Here is a 20728-nt window from a genome sequence, read left to right as displayed (position 1 = left end):
GAATTGTGTCTGGATATTATAGATGTTATGTTATAGTCACTGGGTCCTGTGGAGAATGTTGATGTTTTGTTCTGGTTGATGTTTTTGTTCTAGTTAGGTTCACATTTTAAGTTTTGTCTTGCCACTTGTGGGTGGTGTTTCAAATCTTAGATCAGTTTCTTAAACTTTGACCATGCTGGTTTGGGTCTGTATCTCATATATGTCGATCAGAGCCTAGGCTGAGACTTGTATGGATGTTTCAAATCTCAGTTCATTTCTTAAAGCCTTTGCTAAGCTGATTTGAGTCTCTTCTGCATGTAGATGATTTAGGGGTAAGGCTGAGATGTGTGTGAATTAATATACTCACACTCAGAGGATCTCTTTCTTTTGGCTTTCCCATGTCTAGGACTTTCCCCTCATACTGGTATCAGTTCTATGCCTCAGGCTCTTTTCCATGGTTTCTCTGACCAGAAAGATGGTGGCCTTTTTGTCAGAGTCTTTGCTGGCACTCCATAACTGGGGTCTGTCCTCCGGGCAAAGGTGTGAAAGAAGAAAAGTGGGAAACTCACCCCCCCCGCCAGCTTGCTTCTCCAAATTTTGACTCCCTTACTTAGTTTACTGCTTTTCCTTACTTTCCAGGGTCTCCAGGTGTTTGTTTTTTATATTTCATTTAGAGTTTATATTTATCATGGGGAGGGAATGTATTGTAGGGGTTTTAACTACTGTAGGGGAACTGGTGTGCTGAATATATACTGATACGTGTCAGTCAGGAGTTTCTGACTGATAAGAAATAAGATAGGATATATTTTAATAAATGGTCATACAAATATGTTTTCTGTTAGCAGTCAAAGATTTCTTATTAGTGTAAGCTATAGAATACTGTTGAGAACGTGTAGGTATCATACATGAACCACCACCTCTTCTAGCTGGGTGGTGTTTTTGGGTAGAAATGATGGTGGCATCTCCCATATAGATATCCTAGGTCCAAGGGTGTCTCCATAAGAATTACGTGCTTTTAATTTTTACTGATCTGTTAAACAAAGTCTACATGTACTAATAATGGTAGATGAATCTGCCAAGTTCTTTAAATGGCTCTAAATAAGCATATTTCAGTGTAAATAATAAGCATTATTGCTTATTAGACTGTGAGTGTTGACACCAGGTTCTATTCCAGTTTTCATTTTTGAACTTTTAAGGATTTTCTTGGTTCCATGTTTCCGTTTTCCAGCTAACCATGGGGATGGTATTAGTCTTTTCCCCCTACCTATAAAGTTGTTTATTTGAACATGTTTTCATTTGGCTGTATAATTATACTAATTTGAAGTGCTTTTCTTATAGATCTGAATATCCTAGACTGGAGTTTTCAGAATCTTGTTGCCATAGCCCTGGGCTCTGCTGTATACATCTGGAATGGGGAGAACCGCAATGGGATTGAAAATATAGACTTAAGTCTCACTTGTAACTATATCTCTTCTGTGTCCTGGATAAAAGAGGGAACTTGCCTGGCAGTTGGCACCAGCGAGGGAGAAGTGCAAGTACTGGCCAGTTTTTTTTTTTCTCATCATGTTCTCTGTGTATTATTACACTGTAATTGACTTTTAATAACAAGTTAGTGTAAAATAGAGAAACTAGGTGTGGCTCTTGAAGTATGGGGAATAAAAGGAGATGACATTCTGCTTTTTTTTTTTTTATTACTGAATGGTTTCTAATGAAAAGGATACCCTGGTTAGTTTCCACTACAATCTTTCTGTCATATTTAAAAATATATTTTCTCTGAAACTAAAGTTGGGCTTGTATAATCTCCACTTTTGGAGCTTTGGAGAGAGGAAGATACTTTCAGTTCTCCTTTTCACCTGAAGCCGTGATTAGGAGTACAGTTATAGAAAATGAGTGAATTTTTTTTTTTCTGATAGGCTCCTTGAGATAGGGATTTATCAAATTTCCATAAATCTATCTAATTTCTCATTATTATTGTTTATTACCAATAGAATAAACAATATCACTCATGTGCAAATGATTTAGGAGGGCCACAGATAGCTCTCTCACTGCCTTCTCATCTCTGCAGTGATAATGAATGCTGTGAAGTCTATGTCATGATTTCTTCTTACACCAAAGTTGTCATTCCCCATGTGGATCAGAATATTATCTGTAGCTTAGCAGTAAGTGGAATTACTGATTCTAGGAAGTGTCCGGGTACCCACATCTTATTAATACATTTGTTGGTAACTGTGGGTAGATTTCCAGATTTGGAATTCTCACAATTTAGAAGGAGCTAGAAATGTGGTAATAATTTTCAACCCTTGGCTGCACAGTGAATTCACCTGGGAAGCTTTAAAACAACTGCCGTATATCCCCAGGCTCTACTCTACCAACTAAATCAGCATCCATAGTGTTATAGACTCCCCAGCTGATCCTAATACACAGTCAGAATTGAGAACTGCTGGCTAGAGGTGCTGGGTTTTCACTTAGTACAAAAACTAACAATACCAACAGTAATTGGCTCTGAGGCCTTTGAGAAGACAATGGGCTGTGAAAACTCCAATGCTACATAACTCTCCTTGTTCATTTTTTCAGTTATGGGATGTGGTAACTAAACAGCGGCTGAGAAATATGCTTGGTCATTTGTCAGTAGTTGGGGCTCTGAGCTGGAATCACTTTATCCTCAGCAGGTAAGAAGCGTCTTGTTGGAGACAGTTATGTTTGTATTAACAATTGATGATGGGGCCTGAGTAAACAATTATAATATTCAAAACCTAAACCAATCAAAAATAAAATAGGCCATTGGACTTAATATCAGGTATGATCCCACCCTCTCAGATATTCAGATCTGCTGGTGATGTAAGTGTCTTGGTGGCCACATGTACCATGTGTGCCTTCTGCATGGGATTCACTAAATTGTTCAGGTAAAATGTGAAACTCCCTTCAAGCAAAAGGTTTCTCTGTGCTAAGTAATAGGTACTAAAGGGATATTTTGCTGAAATCAAGTATTTATTGCTATCAGTATTTACACTATGGGATACGTTAAGCTCTCTGGGGCACATTTCCAATTCATAGACCCACAGAAATTAGAGCAGAAGGAACCTTACAGATTATCCTGTTCAGTAGTTCTCAAACTTGAACATGCATCAGAATCACCTGGAGGGCTCCTCAAAACGCAGATTGCTGGCTTCACTTGAGGGAGTTCAGGTTCATTAGGTCTTGAGGGGCTGATGATTGGCATTTCTCATTTCCCAAGTGATGCTGATGATACATCCCTTTGAGAACTAGTGATTTAGTTTAACTGCTTCTTTTTAACCAGAAAAATTAAGTGACTTTTTCCTATGAGCCTACATAACTGGTCTAAATATATATTGCTTTTAACCATAGCCATTCATTTTCATATTGTAGTTCTAAAGGTTAAGGTAGACTTAAGTTAGATAAATCCCAAAGACTTTTTGTTTTTTTTGAGATGGAATCTCGCTGTGTCACCTAGGCTGGAGTTCAGTGGCATGATCTCGGCTCACTGCAACCTCCGCCTCCTGAGTAGCTGGGACTACAGGCGCCCACCACCATGCCTGGGTAATTTTTGTATTTTTAGTAGAGATGGGGTTTCACTATGGTGGCCAGGATGGTCTCGAACTCCTGACCTTGTGATCCGCCTGCCTTGGCCTGCCAAAGTGCAGGGATTACAGGTGTGAGCCACCGTGCCTGGCCATCCCAAAGACTTTTAAAATGTATTTAAGTAATTTGATGTAAACTTGAGACTTGAATATCTTGTTTTTGGCCAGACTTAAAACAACTTAGTTATTGCAGTCAATTATATACTCAAGCTCCTTTTCTAATCTGCATTGTTAAAGTTTAGTTTTATTATCCACGAGGAAAATGAACAGATCCTTTCTTATAATAATAGCAGCTAACATTTTCAGACTACTCTGTGCCAGGCACTGTGCTATACTTTTTATGTGTGTAATTTCATTTTAATCACTGCAGTAACGTGATAAGGTGGTCTCTTACCCTCAATTTTGTTTTTTCAAATGAGTAAACTAAGACACTAGCCTGAAGTCACATGGATAGTATATGACAGAGTTGGAATAACCCAGCTGGTCTGGCTCCAGAGCCCATATTGTTAATCACAATGCTGTTCAGCATTGCGTAGTTTTAAACAGTGTGACACTGGACTTTGAGAAATGTCTGAAATAATTGTGGAACATCATTTACTTACTCCTTAGAGAAAATTAAATTAATCCGAAAGAGTTCATTATCTTTGAAAAAGTGATGTGATCTTTAGTTGTTTAGATTCACACCACTGAGCATGAATGGAGACATTATATTGCAGTTTGCTGTGACATTCAATTGGTTTTAAACTTCTTTTACATATTAGTACCTTTAGCAAAACTAAGAATGGATCTATAGGTTAATAGGAATCTACCTGTTAGAAATTTATTTCCTTTTTCTATGTCTAACATTTTACTATAAATATATACTGAAACCATTTAATTGAGATAATCTGAAATATTCAAAGTTGCAGAAAAGTATTAATATTTCCTAGGTCCCGTATATAAACTACTATTTGGGAAAATCTGGTAATCTTCTCAGCTTATTTTTCCATCGCTGCCTACATCAGATTAAAGTCATTAGAAACATCTATCAAAGGATATTTTTAAATCTAGACTTCAAACTCTGCCAGACAAATCAATTTCACTTGTGAAAAGAATCCTCCAGGCAGAACACTCCATCCTTATTAACCCAAGGAATCTCCACCTGTGTTTTGAATCCGTCCTAGGGGTCTTTCAGAAGTTTTACTTTGAACTATGCTTTCCTCCATGTTTTCAAATGTTTATGTAGCAACAGGGCTTAATTTTTTTGTTACGTAAACTTGCAGTGGGTCAAGACTGGGGCGTGTTTATCATCACGATGTTCGGGTAGCCCAGCATCATGTTGGAACACTTCACCACAAGCAAGCTGTGTGTGCTCTGAAGTGGTCACCGGATGGCAGGCTGCTTTCCAGCGGCTGCAGTGATGGACTGCTGACAATATGGCCCCACGATCCAGGTGCCAGTGCACAGGGCCAGCCGCTGAAAGTCATACCCCAGGCTACAGCAGTCAAGGTAAGAAACCCAATAGATTTCTAGGTTTCCTGTTACTCAGAGGCCACTGGGTATCCTTCACATATAAAAAGAAAATCATTAAGCCAATATTTTGAGATTTTTCTTTCTCTAGAATTTGCTTTGGAGTTTGTAATCGCTCTCCTGAAAGACAACCCTATTTATACTTTCCACTGTCAGATCTTTTAGTTGTAGGTGACTGAAACCAAAGTCAAACTTAAGCTTAAGCATAAAAGTAAATCTATTTTTTTCATGTAACTGTGGAGTCCTGGGTACTTACAGCTGGTTTTAAATATCAGCTGGATCTAAGGCTTTGAGTAATGTCATTTGGGCCCATCTTTTTAGCTCTTGGCTCTGCATATCTCTGGTTTCATTCTTCCTTCAGACTTCATTTTCTGGGCAAGATGGCTCTTGGCAGCTTCAGATTCAGATTCAGATTCTTCCAGATGGGCGCTGGATAAGAAGCCATCTTTCCTTATAACTCTGGTGGAAATGTGCCAGGGAGGACTCTAATCTGCCTTTGGTCACATTCTCATCTCTCAGTTAATAATTGTGGCTAGAGAGATGGGCACACTGACAGGCCTGGGTCACAAGCTCACACGTAAGAAAGGAGACCCACTGTCAGAAGATGGTAGGGTGCTGTGGAGTTAGATCAATGCTCCATCATGTTCTGCATAATTATTTATTTCTCTTTTAAATTCTTATTTCTAGTAAAAAAAATCCATACTTTCCTTCTTGAGGACTTGGTGACACAGATGTATGTCTTGACCTCAACATAGTCCCAGAATATATGTCGCTCACAGAGCAAAGAAATGATTCTACCTTATTAACAGTAAGCAAATTTATTACAAGAGGATTTAAAAGTTATTACAGGGCTTCCTAATATAGGATGAAATATATAGTGACTGCTGCCACTACATTGTGCCGGCCCAATATTCCTGGCTTGTGGTTTTTCATGTCTATAGGATATTGAGAATGATGATCGGTCCAAATTCCCAGTATTCATGACTTGAAAAAAAGTAGGCAAAATATATGTAAAATATTCTGTCTGAAAACAACATACAAAACCAAACAAAAAAATAGTTGAAAACCCAAGCCAAACGAGACCAGTTACATTTTTAAATGCCTTGTCAAAAATCTGATGCACTAAACTACTAAATGGGAGTCCTTTTCACTAAGTCTCCGGAAACCAGAGAAAGCCAGGCCTCCTGGGAGTCAGCACCTGGGGATTCACTGAACAGTCACCAGTCATGTCTCTTCAGTCAACAGCTAACCAACTGGTGGAGCAGGAGTAGACTTTGCAGGTTGACATCTGCGTGATTCCTCTCATGGTGTAGCTTCTAGTTTTGCCAAAATATTTGTTATAAAAGCTATCTGGAAGTGTAGGGTATTTAAGAAAATGATTATTAATAAATATAAAAAATTGTTATCCATCATATGGTAAAACTGGGGTCCATGGGCTCAGGGGAGTTTCTGAGCCTCTTGAAATTGCAAAATTTTGTGTTCTGTGAAATAGCCCTCTTCTCCAGCCTAATCAGAGGTGGAGAATGGTTATTTGAAAAAAGACAATTAAAGCAGGAAACTTTAACTTATGATATATATTGTAGATATTTTATTTTGACTGAAAACATTACATTCACCAGATTTATTAAACTGTACATTAATTCACCATATGAGACCAAGGCCTTTACTTTGAGTGTAGGTAGGCTGATGAGAATTCATCATTGTCTTTCTTGTATGAACTATAACCGTATTTCATTGTTCAAGGTTTCTATTTATAGTATCTGTCTGGTTATCTTTTGCTGTGCAACAAATTACTCAAAAACTTAGTGGCTTAAAACAATAATCATTTCATTATCTTTTATGGTTTCCTGGGTAAGGATTCTGGGAAAATGTCATCTGAGCAGTTCTGGCTCAGAATCACTCATGAGGTTGCAGTCAGACAGCATTGGAAGCTAAAAGTGTGGGGGGCTGGACCAGTTGTTTGCCGGCTGGCTGCGCATGCTCCTTCTTGTAATTCCAGAGCATCTTCATGTTGTGTGGGCTGATTTGGGTTTCCTCACAACATGATTGCCTCAAGCCAGTTGGAGTTTGTGCTCCAGGGCAATAGGTCCAGTGCTTCAGAGAGCAAGGTGAGAGCAGTAACACCTTTTATTAATATAACCCAATTTTGCAATTCATGCAGTGTCACTTTTGTCACATTTATTGGTTCCAGGTTAGTCACAAGTCCTCCCAGATTCAAAGGTAGAGGAATTAGATTGTACCTATTGATGGAGGGAATGGGCAAGGCTTAGAAGGACTTGTTGGATGAAAGATAGTGTTGTAGCTATCTTTGGAAAATACAATCTGCCACAGAATCTTTAAAATAGAGTGAGGCCAGGTGCAGTGGCTCATGCCTGTAATCCCAGCACTTTGGGAGGCTGAGGTAGGTGGATCACTTGAGCCCCAGGGAGATCGAGGCTTCAGTGACCCCTGTGGTAACACTGCATGCACTCCATCCTGGGCAACAGAGTGAGACTGTGTCTTAAAAAAAAAAAAAAAAAAAAAAAAAAAAGCTTCCAAATTGTTTAATTTAGTTCATAGAAGTAACAATCATCTTTAGTCCAAATAAAGTAGGTGATTTAATTAAACATTTACATGTAATTTGATGAAATCACAGTTATAATAACAAGTTCACCTGTCATAAACAGGTTTGGCAAAACACAGTGGGCTCTATAAACCTACAGCTTAATTAGTGGGAGCAGAAGCGTGGAGCATTCTAGAGAACAGAAGATTAGCATGCTATGGGTAGGAGTAAATATCTTTTACAGAAGGAGTGGAGAACTTTGGTAAATTTAGCAAGTTGGTTAAATGAAGAATGAGAGGAACTATTGTATATTCAGATGTGTGTTTTCAAAAAATGGACTCAAACTTGTAAGAAAAGCATTAAGATGTAGGTGCTTAAATGGCAAAAAATTCACATGGTGGGAAGTGCTAGAGGAACATAAATACACAGAAAAAGGTTCATTCTTGCTAAGAAGAAAATAAATTACCCTTATAATCTGTTTTATAATTATTTTAATTTCACTAGATGTAAAATAACATTTTTAACTTCATATAACCTTTAGCCAGGGTGAAATTAGTATATTCATTGGATGCTGGTGCTGTAAAAAGTTATAACTGCTTGGAAAACTTTATGTCAACTCTTTTGAACTTTGGAATTTACTTAAAAATTTGTCAGAAAAAAAAGACATGTGGAATATATTCATTACAGTGTACTTTACAAGAGCAAACAACAAATAAAACACACGCACAAAAACAAAAAAAATACTCCTTTCCAAAAAAAATCAACCCAACCCAATACAAATCAAACCACAATACAACAAAAAACCAAAACAGATCCAGCATAAGCAGAACAAAAATTAATCAGGATACAATAACATGATGGAATATTATGGGATTGTTAAAAATTATAATTGTGAAAAGTATATTTAAAACATGGAAAACTGTTTATATGATAGGTGAAAATAACAGAAAATAATCAAATAATATAAACACTATGTTTGCTACTTTATAAAATATTTTTATGTTTAGAAGAGAAGATGCAAAAATGAAGGTAGTTACCAAGATGATTGATAAGGATACACAGATACATATAACTGTAGTATTTGTTAAAATGTCCTTTAAAGTGATTATTATTAGTAGTTTCAATTATCAATATAAATGTGTGATATTAAATCCTATTTTTTAGAATTAACTATAATTATAAATAAATAGAAGGCAATTTTATTTTCTGAACTGCCTTAAGATTTGAAGTGCTTGAGACTGTTGAGTTGTGAGCAATCACATATAGTTCTCTTTTCTCTTATCTGACCACTACCTAGAACATAAGGACACAGGTAGACAAATCAGAGAAAGCCTGCATTTTCAGAGCCAATTTGCAAGGGCACATGTAAACTACTCCAGCAGCAGATTTTTGCCCCATAGGATGTATTGCATGTAGTTTTTCAACTGTTATTGCATAGTCTATGTTAAAAAATCCGCAACTGTTATCATCATTTGAGTTGTATTAGGTACCTTCCCTTCCAGAAGTGACCGCTAGTCCCTGAGGAGTAATCTCTGGAGGGTGCAGTTGCTCCTGCCTTTAGATAGCAGGCCCAGGAGAGCTGTGACAGGTGCAGACCTGGGGACTTGCTGCTTACCTAAGTGCATCACATTCATGAGTGCACCTTCTTTGAAGCTGACCTGTCTGTGCTATTATGTGAAACTTTAAAGGCCATGGATTGGTGTCCCTGGCAGTCTGGGGTCCTTGCCATTGGAGGAGGAATGAAGGATGGACGCTTACACATCTTGGATATAAATGCTGGGAAGAGCATCCAGACTCCAAGCACAAACTCACAGGTTAATATCTCCTCTGGGCTTCATCTTCATTTTGATCTTCTGGAATCTTGTGAAAATAGTTTGCGACAGAGCCTATGCCCCCAACAAGCTCTCTTTCTCTATTGAGTCCATAAGGAATTTGAGTTCTCAAGAGTTTCTTTTTATTGTAAAATCCTCTTCATTTGTGAGTTCAAAGTTAATGTAATTTGTGTTTTCTTTTTTTCACATTTCCTTTCTTTCCCATCACTGCTTTGACCATGAACTTTGAGAGTAGTCTGGCTCTTCCTGGCCAATGATCACAGTTCACTTAAATTCTTCCATTTATTGCACCTAAGCCTATTTGTATACTTGGTCCTTTGTTGCCTTGGGATAAACTTTCCTAGAATGGTTGTAATTTCTTTAACATCCTACCCCAGCTGTATTGGAGGTTGGGTCATGGACAGTGCATACTGCCTATAACCAGTTTAACTATATTCATAAGGAGTCAGAAATTGCAATAATTATCTATTTTTGATCATTATTACAGATTTGTTCCTTAATCTGGCTACCTAAGACAAAGGAGATTGCAACTGGCCAAGGTACTCCCAAGAATGATGTGACTGTGTGGACCTGTCCCACTGTGTCCAGGTCAGGTGGGTTTTTTGGTAAGCAAATGGGTGAGTAAAATGTCATGCACCTATAGCAAAGTGAGCTGTTGTTTGGGAGAAAAGCCCTGAATGAAAGATTTTCTCCTTCTGGTTTTTCTAAGTACATATTTCATCAGAGGAAAAAGTCCTACACCCACCGTACCTCAGAGAACGTATAGTTGAATGTTTCTGAATTTGACTAAGATTGTTCATCACTTTAAATTAAGTCATCTCCTCCTTGCATATGTATACGAATGATGGAGTGGTGATCTTGGGCAGCTTTTGAACTCGAGTTAGCATCACAAATCATCTTACTTTGAAGAAAAACCAGCAGTGTAGAATGGGTGGAAGATAAGGCGATCTGAAAGGGCAAGACATTATTATGTGTCAGGAGGCCACTGATGATCATGAGCTTCCTCTGTGAACATCTGCCCTTTCAGATGTTCTTCTCAGCTTAGTTCTACAAACTTTTACTGGGTACTTCTTGAGAGAAAGACCCCATGATGGGGAGCAAGACCCAGGCCCTGTCCTCTGGGCCTTAAATCCCCTTTTGTGCAATCTAGAATGTTAAAGGGGGCTCAAGGGTGAGTAGAATATCTCCTCTACCCAGCCCAGGGAAACAGAAAGACAAAACTGGTGGTTGATGCAAGAACAGGGCACCGGCATCCAATCTCTTGTAGAACTCTGATTGTATATCCCATCTTTTTCCTCTCTCCACTCACCTGGCCTCCTGGCCAATCCCTGGGATTTACTTATTGATTATTTATTTATGAAGCATCTATTATGTGGGAGGTACTTTTTGGGGTGCTGGGGATACACAGGTGAACAAGAGAGACAATATCCTTGCCTTCAGGGAGCCTACACTTTTGTGAGAGGAGACATGCAGAAAACAAATATATACAATGTTAGGTGGTAATAATACCATGACTCTCTTTGGAGATTCTGAGAATGTTAATGGGCAATAATGAAACAGCCTTATCAGATAGACTTCCTGCCTCTGATGATGAGCCCGACTGGACCTCAGCCTCAGAATGACCTTTGTATTCTTCAGCTGTCACACTCTGTGGCCTGGATCAGAATACAGGCAACTTTTAGCAGAGCCGTTTTGGTGATCAGGTGCAAGTGTAGGAAGAGCATGAGTCAATCCTCATATTTTTAATCAAAAGACATGCAATTCCCTGGACCTTTTCAGATTAGAGAAGTATTGTAAATCAAGCCTTAAAATCTGGTTCTTTACAAAACTAATTCTAGCAGCTAGGTTGGGCCTTCAGCTAGGTGGGGGCATGTGATAGGATATTCAAATCAATTTGCTGATGCTTAGAATAAAGAATGTACTTATCAGGTGTATTTCCTTGTTTCTCTGGTCCTTACAAGCTATAAGTACTTTAGTTTTAACTCCTTGTGAATTTTTTCATTAATATTAGACAGAATTTCCAAGAGTGCATTTAACCTTTTCTCTTAAAATGCTTATAGTTGGAGATGAGGTTACTTTTGAGCTCTTAGACACTCATTTTCATCTCTAACCCATTAGTTTCTTCTACGTACAGTATTTCTCAAAAGTGTTTAGCAGTTATACAAAACATGCATACGAAGTTGTTAATACAAAAACATGCCATGTGGTCAGTAAGTTTGGAAATTTGGGGTTAAGCTAGAACGGTTTTTTCTTTTTCTTTCTATTTTTTTTTTTTTGAGACAGAATCTCACTCTGTTGCCCAGGCTGAAGTTCAGTGGCACCATCTCGGCCCACTGCAACCTCTGCCTCCCAAGTTCAAGCGATTCTCCTGCCTCAGCCTCCCGAGTAGCTGGGACTACAGGCGTCAACTACCACACCTGGCTAATTTCTGTGTATTTTTAGTAGAGACAGGGTTTCTCCATGTTGGCCAGGCTGGTCTCGAACTCCTGACCTTAGGTGATCCACCCACCTCGGCCTCCCAAAGTGCTGGGATTACAGGTATGAGCCACCATGCCTGGCCAGTGTTTTCTTTCTTAGGGACCTTCCAAAGGCTTGGATAGATTATGTGTATTGTGCATGACCAAGAGAAGATGATAGCATTTGTTGTTTCCCAAACACATTTGGGAAATCTGTAGTGGGGGGCATCTTGAAGTATTTGTTCCATGAACACACTGAGGGAGCACTGCTGTGTCCCCTGGCCTAGGTATTTAATTTTTATGGCTTTCGTTGTGAGGCTGTGTTTCCATTGTGGGTCAAGAACAGCACTCTTGACATACACCTGATGATTGAGATCTGGATCAGGGTCTTCAAACTGGGGGTCATGACCATTGGATTATGAATGTAGTGAGCCAAGATCAGCAATAAAAAGTAAAATAGAATAGTGTAGGATGGGAAAATGGAAAATTAGATAGTATTTTATGAAACTTTTGTTATAGTTATGTAGTACACGTACGTGCCTATGTAAGGGGTTGCTACATAAAATGTAGTTTTGGCTGTGGGTTGTGGTCACAAAGTTTGGAACAAAACTATTCTAGATTCTGATCACACCTTTACTAAGCGTTACCCTGTTAACCATAGTCATGATTTTTTTTGGGGGGAAAATTTCAGTTAAAGAGACCTCATCCACCTGACCACAGAAGAAAGGTAAATTATGATTATTCCCACCTACTCAAGAGTTGTAATTTTTTTTTATTATTATTATACTTTAGGTTTTAGGGTACATGTGCACAATGTGCAGGTTTGTTACATATGTATCCATGTGCCATGTTGCTTTGCTGCACCCATTAACTCGTCATTTAGCATTAGGTATATCTCTTAATGCTGTCCCTCCCCCCTCCCCCCCACAACAGTCCCTGGAGTGTGATGTTTCCCTTCCTGTGTCCATGAGTTCTCATTGTTCAATTCCCACCTATGAGTGAGAACATGCGGCGTTTGGTTTTTTGTCCTTGCGATAGTTTACTGAGAATGATGTTGGAGTAGGTAGCTTTTTAGCTTATAGGGTGAGATCTGGCTTTTGGCTGGTTTCATCATTCCATGTATCAATATGTGGTCTCATTTACGACTATAGTTGCAGAAAGAAGACAACATTTTCATGCTTTCAGTGTCTGTATTCTTAGAACTTGAGAAAATAAACCCTAAAAAGGACCTTTGTCCGAGATAAGACGACATTTCCCACTGTCTGGTAAATTAAGATTGTCACTGATGTGAGAGAAAAACTTCAAGAATGCCTTTGCATCCAATCCAAATGCCATTTTCCTAACCAATTCTAGAAGTAGCTTTCCAGTTTTTAAGTCAAGATAGTTTTCAGTACATGCTTTAGAAAAGATTGGGATTTCCCCCCAACGTTATTCCTTTTCCCTTTTTCTCTTCATCATAACACAAAAGAGTGAAGGCATATTTATTACCTATTATATTTATTGAATAGACTTTTCTTTCTTAATAATTTAAAAGCATTAGTGCAGCCTGGGCAACATGGTGAGACTCCATTTCTAGAAAAATTACAAAAATTAGCCAGACGTGGTGGCACACTCCTATAGTCCCAGCTATTTGAGAGGCTGAGGTGGAAGGATCACTTGAGTCCAGGAGGTTGAGGCTGCAGTGAGCTGTGTTTGCAACACTGCACTCCAGTCTGGGTGAAGAGTGAGACCCTGTCTCAAAATAAATAAATAAATAAAAACATTAGAGTAATGTTCTATTATATATTTATCCTCTTCTTTTTAAGAGGCTGGATCTTGCTATGTTGCCCAGGCTGGAGTGCAGTGGCTATTCACAAGCTTGATCATAGTGCATTGTAGCCTCAAACACCTTGCTTCAAGTGACCCTCCTGAGTAGCTGGGACTGCAGGTGTGTGCCACTGTGTCCGTCTCCTATATTTATCCTTTTAAAACAACTAAATCAAGTTGCTTTTCGTTTATATGGTTTTATTATTTTTTAGATAATAGACAGTGGTCTTCCATAAAAAAAGAGATTCTTTCGTCAGGGTTTGGAGTGTGGTCTGAATAGTCACAGCATTGAATTGGATCCTAGTTCTGGCTCTGTCATTAATTAGCTGTGTGACCTTGGGCAACACATTTGGTATCCCCAAATCTTTTCCCTCACCTATAAAGTAAGGGGCCTGCATTGTCTTTATAAATGTAAACTTCTTTATGTCACAACACACCCAGGGCCAATCCCATGTCCCCTTGGAGGCACCCTTTACTGGTGCGTGTGTGTGTGGTGTGTGTGTATGCGTGTGTGTGTGTGCATGCGCATGCATGTGCACAGGCACAAAGGAGAGTGTTGGGAGTGATGTGTGTAGAAAAATAAGTGTCTTAAATATGTCTCTCTTGGGAGCGGAATAGTGTTTTCACACTCCTTTCTGCTGAGAACCTTGTATCAGAGTACATGATCATTTCCGAAATTCCAGCTCTCCATTGAGTCGTAGGCAGTACTGGTCCTTTGAGCAGTGACCACCCATCTAGTTTGATTTCAGCTGTTCCCACAAATACCTACGCACTCAAAATCATATCTGACCTCCTTTCCTCCCTCATTCTCCTAGCCTCAGGCTCCTTTCATAGAGTCAGCATCACCTATTTTGGCCTAAAGTTTTGATCATTAAAGTCACTGTTGGATTGGGCCAGATTTTGCAAAGCATTTTTTTAAATTTTTATTATTATACTTTAGGTTTTAGGGTACATGTGCACAATGTGCAGGTTTGTCACATATGTATCCATGTGCCATGTTGTTTTGCTGCACCCATTAACTCGTCATTTAGCATTAGGTATATCTCCTAATGCTGTCCCTCCCCCCTCCTCCCACCCCACAACAGTCCCCGGAGTGTGATGTTCCCCTTCCTGTGTCCATGAATTCTCATTGTTCAATTCCCACCTATGAGTGAGAACATGCGGTGTTTGGTTTTTTGTCCTTGCGATAGTTTACTGAGAATGATGTTTTCCAGTTTCATCCATGTCCCTACAAAGGACATGAACTCATCACTTTTTATGGCTGCATAGTATTCCATGGTGTATATGTGCCACATTTTCTTAATCCAGTCTATCGTTGTTGGACATTTGGGTTGGTTCCAAGTCTTTGCTATTGTGAATAGTGCCGCAATAAACATACGTGTGCATGTGTCTTTATAGCAGCATGATTTATAGTCCTTTGGGTATATACCCAGTAATGGGATGGCTGGGTCAAATGGTATTTCTAGTTCTAGATCCCTGAGGAATCGCCACACTGACTTCCACAGTGGTTGAGCTAGTTTACAGTCCCACCAACAGTGTAAAAGTGTTCCTATTTCTCCACATCCTCTCCAGCACCTGTTGTTTCCTGACTTTTTAATGATGGCCATTCTAACTGGTGTGAGATCCCTTCCTTACACCTTATACAAAAATTAATTCAAGATGGATTCAAGACTTACATGTTAGACCTAAAACCATTAAAACCCTAGAAGAAAACCTAGGCAATACCATTCAGGACATAGGCATGGACAAGGACTTCATGTCTAAAACACCAAAAGTAATGGCAACAAAAGCCAAAATTGACAAATGGGATCTAATTAAACTAAAGAGCTTCTGCACAGCAAAAGAAACTACCATCAGAGTGAACAGGCAACCTACAGATTGGGAGAAAATTTTTGCAACCTACTCATCTGACAAAGGGCTAATATCCAGAATCTACAATGAACTCAAACAAATTTACAAGAAAAAAACAAACAACCCCATCAAAAAGTGGGCGAAGGACATGAACAGACACTTCTCAAAAGAAGACATTTATGCAGCCAAAAAACACATGAAAAAATGCTCATCATCACTGCAAAGCATTTTCCAAGGAGCATTAGTCCCTTGAGATGCTCAAATTAAAAGAACTCTGTGGTCAGACAAGTCTGAAAAGTACTGCCTATTATAGCCTCATCTCCAAAACATTTGTAATGCTTCTAGTAGTCCTAAAATAAAGAAATCCTGAAATAAGGAAATGTTGAATTTTCTTAACTCAAAGCTTCCAAATTAGTATGAATATTAAACAGTCTTTTCATTTTTAATACCTATTAACCTCCCATGGGTTATGTGCCATAGAATGTTCTTTGGCAAATAATCATTTAACAGAAGGAGAAGTATTGTCTCCAGAATTTCCTAAGTGCAGCTCATGCATGCTCTGTGGGAGAGCTTTTTGGGTGCTTTTTCATTAAGCTGCTTCAGTTTATCTGATTAGTTTATTGAAACCTGGGGCCCAGTGGGATACTTCTGGGCGAGGGCTGGGATATGTGGCAGGAGCATGGCACTGTCATTCGCAGGAATGGGTGGATCAGAGAAGACAGAACTAACAACAGTATAGGGCATGAAGGGTGTGGTAGGCTGATAAGTGGTCTCCTAAAGGATACCCATGCTAAATCTCTGGAACCTCAGAATGGGACCTATTTAGAAATATTGCATTTGGAGATATCATTAAGGATCTTGAAATAAAATCATCCTGGATTATCCAGGTGGCCCTAAATCCAATGACAAGAATCCTTGTGAGAGACACACAGAGGAGAACAGACACACAGAAGAGGAGGAGACGTGGTCTCAGAGGCAGAGCCTGGAGTGATGTGGCCAGAAATCAATGACTGCCAATAGCTGCAAGGCACGGAATCCCCTCGAGAGCCTCCCTAGGGAGCACAGCCCCTGTGACCCCATGATTTCAGACTTCCCATCTCCAGAACTGTGAGAATCAATTTCTGTTGTTTTAAGCCACCCAATGGGTGGTAATTTGTTATGGCAGCCACAGGACACTGATACAGGGGCAAGAGCACTGAGGGAGAAAACTGTCCCAGTCGGCCCTGACTGCTGTCTCCCAGCATGGCTCAGTTGGTGGCAGCTCTGAACCTGGTGGGTGTGGGAAAGCCCTTTATCCTGGGATGGGACTCATGGCCCCAACTTACATTGCCTACAATCCTGAGCAGCAGCCCATGTAACATGGAGGAGTATGAACTGTCTTTCCTTCTTCCCCCAGGCCACAGGGGCAGAGTGCTGCACCTGGCTTTGAGTCCAGACCAGACCCGGGTGTTTTCTGCTGCAGCTGATGGGACAGCCTCTGTATGGAATTGCTACTAGCACCCTGCCCCTCTAGGTTTCAGTTTCCTTATTTCTAAGTGAAGATGATGATGTTGGCTGTGTCTTCTCCATGGGGTTTTTATGAGTATCAAACAAGTTGAAATACTCTTCTTGGTGTGAATGCCTGTTCTCCTGTTCTTCTTTCGCGGATTGCTTTACTTGCTCTGCTTCCCAGAGATCGACTTCTTTTCTTCTCTGCTTTCTTCTTTCTGTCCCCTTCCTCCCCCTCCTCTTCTTCCTCCCATTCTTACCCCTTTCCAGAGATTCATTTTCACTACTTTATTCAGAATAACATCTACAGCAAAGATTTCTGCTTCTTTCCCGTATGACTTTTCTCCCCAGCTCCAAACCTCATATTTCTGATTGCCTCAGGATAGTTCCCTTTTGAGATACTTTCCTGTCTTTAGCTCAATCTTAACACATTGAAAACACAACTCATTCACTTGAAAAACACTTATTAAAATCTCACTATATGCTAGGCAGTATGTTAAGCATGCATATTACTCTCTCTAAAAATCAGTTCTGTAGGAATCCCTTTCCCCTCCTAATGGTCTCATCCTTATCCTGGACTCCTACTCAGGGAACCTCCTGATTATTCTGCTCTGTGCTTCCTCGGTTCACCCTTTGCTCTCTTTTCTTTTGCTTCACCTAGTCACATCCTGTGTGCCTGACAGCCGGTCTGCTGTAATTGTGTTAGAACTGATCCTCTTGACTCCACACCACTGCTAGGTTGAACATCTAAAAGTCCTGTGCTAATCCTCTCAGTCCCCTGCTCATCAACTCTCAAGGACACCCTCTTACCAAACACCTTTGACCTCAACCTCAGGAGTCCTGAGCCCAGGACTTGAAGTTAGGAGATCTGTTCTTGCCTTGGCTCTGCCATAAATACACCCTGTAACCTTGGATGTGTTGCAACATCTGCAAGGATAGGAATTTGGATTTGATCACTGCTAAGGTTCCTTCAAACTTGATCAGTTCGCGGTTCTGTCTTTTGAATGTGAATTCCCATTCATCTCCTATATTAAGACTTTGGCTAAGTCTTGTGATTTCTTGCCTTGTTGGAGCTTTTCTTCTAATCTGAATTCTTGCTTCTCTCTCCTTTTCCTTTACACACCCACACAAGTCCTAACCTCTCCAGGAAGTGTTTTGAAATGATGTTACCTGGGTTTGAGTTCTTGGCATTAGCCTGTATCATCTATTTGGTATTATTATACTATTATAGCTGTTTAAAAAAATCTTTTATTACTGTTTGAATCATTGGTTGTTTTGGTTTTAACATCCTGAGGAGTTTAAATTGAGGGCTTGAGGGAGCGTGCGTTATATTTTTTGGTGCTCCTTCATATGTTCTACATGTGCCAGATAACAAATATTGGTTGATTATTTTTTTTTGCTTTGACATGAATTTTTTTTACTAATACATACCTATTCCCTATGTCCCCAAAATCGACACAACAAAACAAAAACTTTAAGAATTCAAAAGTAGAATAGTATATACCAGGGGAGTTTAGGACTCTTCTGTTAAATTAGTGTTAATTTGTCAATATATATTTTTATTTTCCCTGTTTTTTAAATTTAGATCTGTTTGGTAACGTTAGTAATTCTTGCCTTAGAAAATTTTAGGCCACTGAAAGCCACAGATATGATAGTTTTCTGAAATGCACACTCTTCTTTAATGGTTTTAATTTGATCTTCCTAATATGCCAGGTATAAACTGTAAGAAAATGTTTAGAAGAAAATGAGCAAAATGATTAGACCATTTCCAGTGTCTCCTGCCATTCTGTTCTGGATACTTCTGTTTTAATACTCTCATGACACTATGTCATGACCAAAGGGCACTTCTCTCAATTAATACTGGCATGTGAACAAGAGGCTCTCATTTAAGAAAAATATTAATATATCTGTTACTACGATTAGTTTTGTTGGGAAGTTTGGAATATGGTTTTCATAAAGAAAAAGATAAGCTTTCAGATGGCACACAAAAACCTGGGCTACAACTTATTTTTAAATTTCGTAATTAAAAATTTTTCATGGAATAATAATTCACATATAGTAAAGCACATACATCTTAAGTTTATAGCTTGATGAGTTTTAAATTTATGAATAAATAACTGTGTAACCAACATCTAGATCAAGATATGAACATCTCTAGTACCCTAAAGGGATCCCTCATACCCACTCCTAGTTAGCAGCTCTACATTTTTCTGACTGCTGTCACCATTGATTAGTTTTTCCTTATGCCAACTTTCAGATAAATGGAATCTCATCATGCATATTCTTTTTTATCTCACTTTTCCTCAACATTAAATTTGTGTTGCATAAAACAAGTTTGTTCTTTTTCATTGCTGTGTAATATTTTATTGTATGCCTGTGTAACGTTGTTTATCCATTTTATTGTGTGTGGATATTTGAGTTATTTCTAGTTTTGACTTCCAAGAATAAAGCTGCTATGTACATTCCAGAACACATCTTTGGTGGATAAAAGCACTCATGTCTGTTTGGGATCTACCCAGGAGTGGAATTGCTAGATCATAGGTTTATATATATGTTGAGTTTTAGTAGACACTGCTAATTTTCATATGAAGTTGTACTAATTTACACTTCTACCAGCAATTAACAAGGGTTCCATACAACCACTTTTTAAACAGAGTTCAAAATCTGTAATACATATTGACAGTAGGGAATATTCCATCCTCTTTTTGCAGTTAAAATACTAACTAGCAATGAGGGATTGTAGCAAGTATTTAAAATATCATCGTAGTTACTCTCTCAGAGCCTCTCTTTTATATAGTAGCACCAGGTCTCCTTTTCTAGTAGAAGGGTTCTTATCCCTGGCTGCATATTAGAATCACTGGAGAGCTCATACAAAGAATACTACATCCTGGGTCCCACCAAATACCAATTAAATCAGAATCTCTAGAGGTGGGACCTGGGCACTGGTCATTTTAAAGAGCTTGGTGAGTCTAATGAACTACCATGGTTGAAAACCAAAGTACTATTATTTTAGCCAGTCTTTGAGCTATGCTCCTTCCTTTGTTGTTGGTTTTTTTTTTTTGCACTTTCTTTTATTTTAAAAGCCTGTCTCTTAGTGTTGCTGTATGTTATTGGTTTGAATATGTATTATGCATGTATATATGTGTGTGTATATGTGTATATATATGTGTGTGTGTATATACATACATATATAATATATGTATATATTGAAATTTGTATTACATAATATATATAATATACATATATAAAATTTATATTACTAAAGGGACTATGGAAATTGAAAGAATCTGTTCACATAATCACATCCTGAAATGACTGCAGGCTGATGACTACCTACTAAATTCACTATGTTGAAAAAATATTATGAGGGATTTTTCCAAAGAAAACTTTCTGGATACAAGTCAACACTCACTCCCTACTATGGGTTGGCAGCCACCGTAACCACCATGTTGATTGGAGCTACCCTGTCTCAAGAACAAAGAGAACTGAGAAATCACCTAGGTAATCCAAGGCTTAAATGCAAGCCACTGAGAAAGAAGGCTGACTCTCTATTGTATCATTTTCTTGGCTGCCCAAGCACTTTATTTGTATGCCCTAGAATTTGGAAAATACTGTAAGGCATTGCTTGTTTCTTTTTCTCCCATAGACTCAGGTTCTTGTGTATAA

At 38.9% G+C, this 20728-nt stretch overlaps 1 protein-coding gene across 3 annotated transcripts in view; it reads left to right on the top strand.

Moving 5' to 3' along the window:
- CDC20B (cell division cycle 20B) overlaps positions 1 to 18323 on the top strand; it is a 61518-nt gene extending 43195 nt beyond the window's left edge. The window contains exons 7-12 of one of the 3 annotated variants that reach the window (XM_030798547.1): positions 1318 to 1514; positions 2554 to 2648; positions 4841 to 5066; positions 9318 to 9443; positions 9949 to 10054; positions 16971 to 18323. In XM_030798547.1, the coding sequence (XP_030654407.1) occupies positions 1318 to 1514; positions 2554 to 2648; positions 4841 to 5066; positions 9318 to 9443; positions 9949 to 10054; positions 16971 to 17071 (851 nt within the window). In that variant the 3' untranslated portion in view covers positions 17072 to 18323. Of the gene's footprint in view, positions 1 to 1317; positions 1515 to 2553; positions 2649 to 4840; positions 5067 to 9317; positions 9444 to 9948; positions 10067 to 16970 lie in introns of all 3 variants that reach the window. The other 2 variants (XM_030798546.1, XM_030798548.1) reach the window with 2 other exon arrangements.
- The last annotated feature ends 2405 nt before the right edge of the window (positions 18324 to 20728 follow it).

This window comes from Nomascus leucogenys, chromosome 18 (genome assembly GCF_006542625.1).
Source record: "Nomascus leucogenys isolate Asia chromosome 18, Asia_NLE_v1, whole genome shotgun sequence".
Lineage (NCBI taxonomy): Eukaryota > Metazoa > Chordata > Mammalia > Primates > Hylobatidae > Nomascus > Nomascus leucogenys.
The sequence above is the reverse complement of the archived record's forward strand: the minus strand, read 5'-3'. Positions and strand labels throughout refer to the sequence as shown.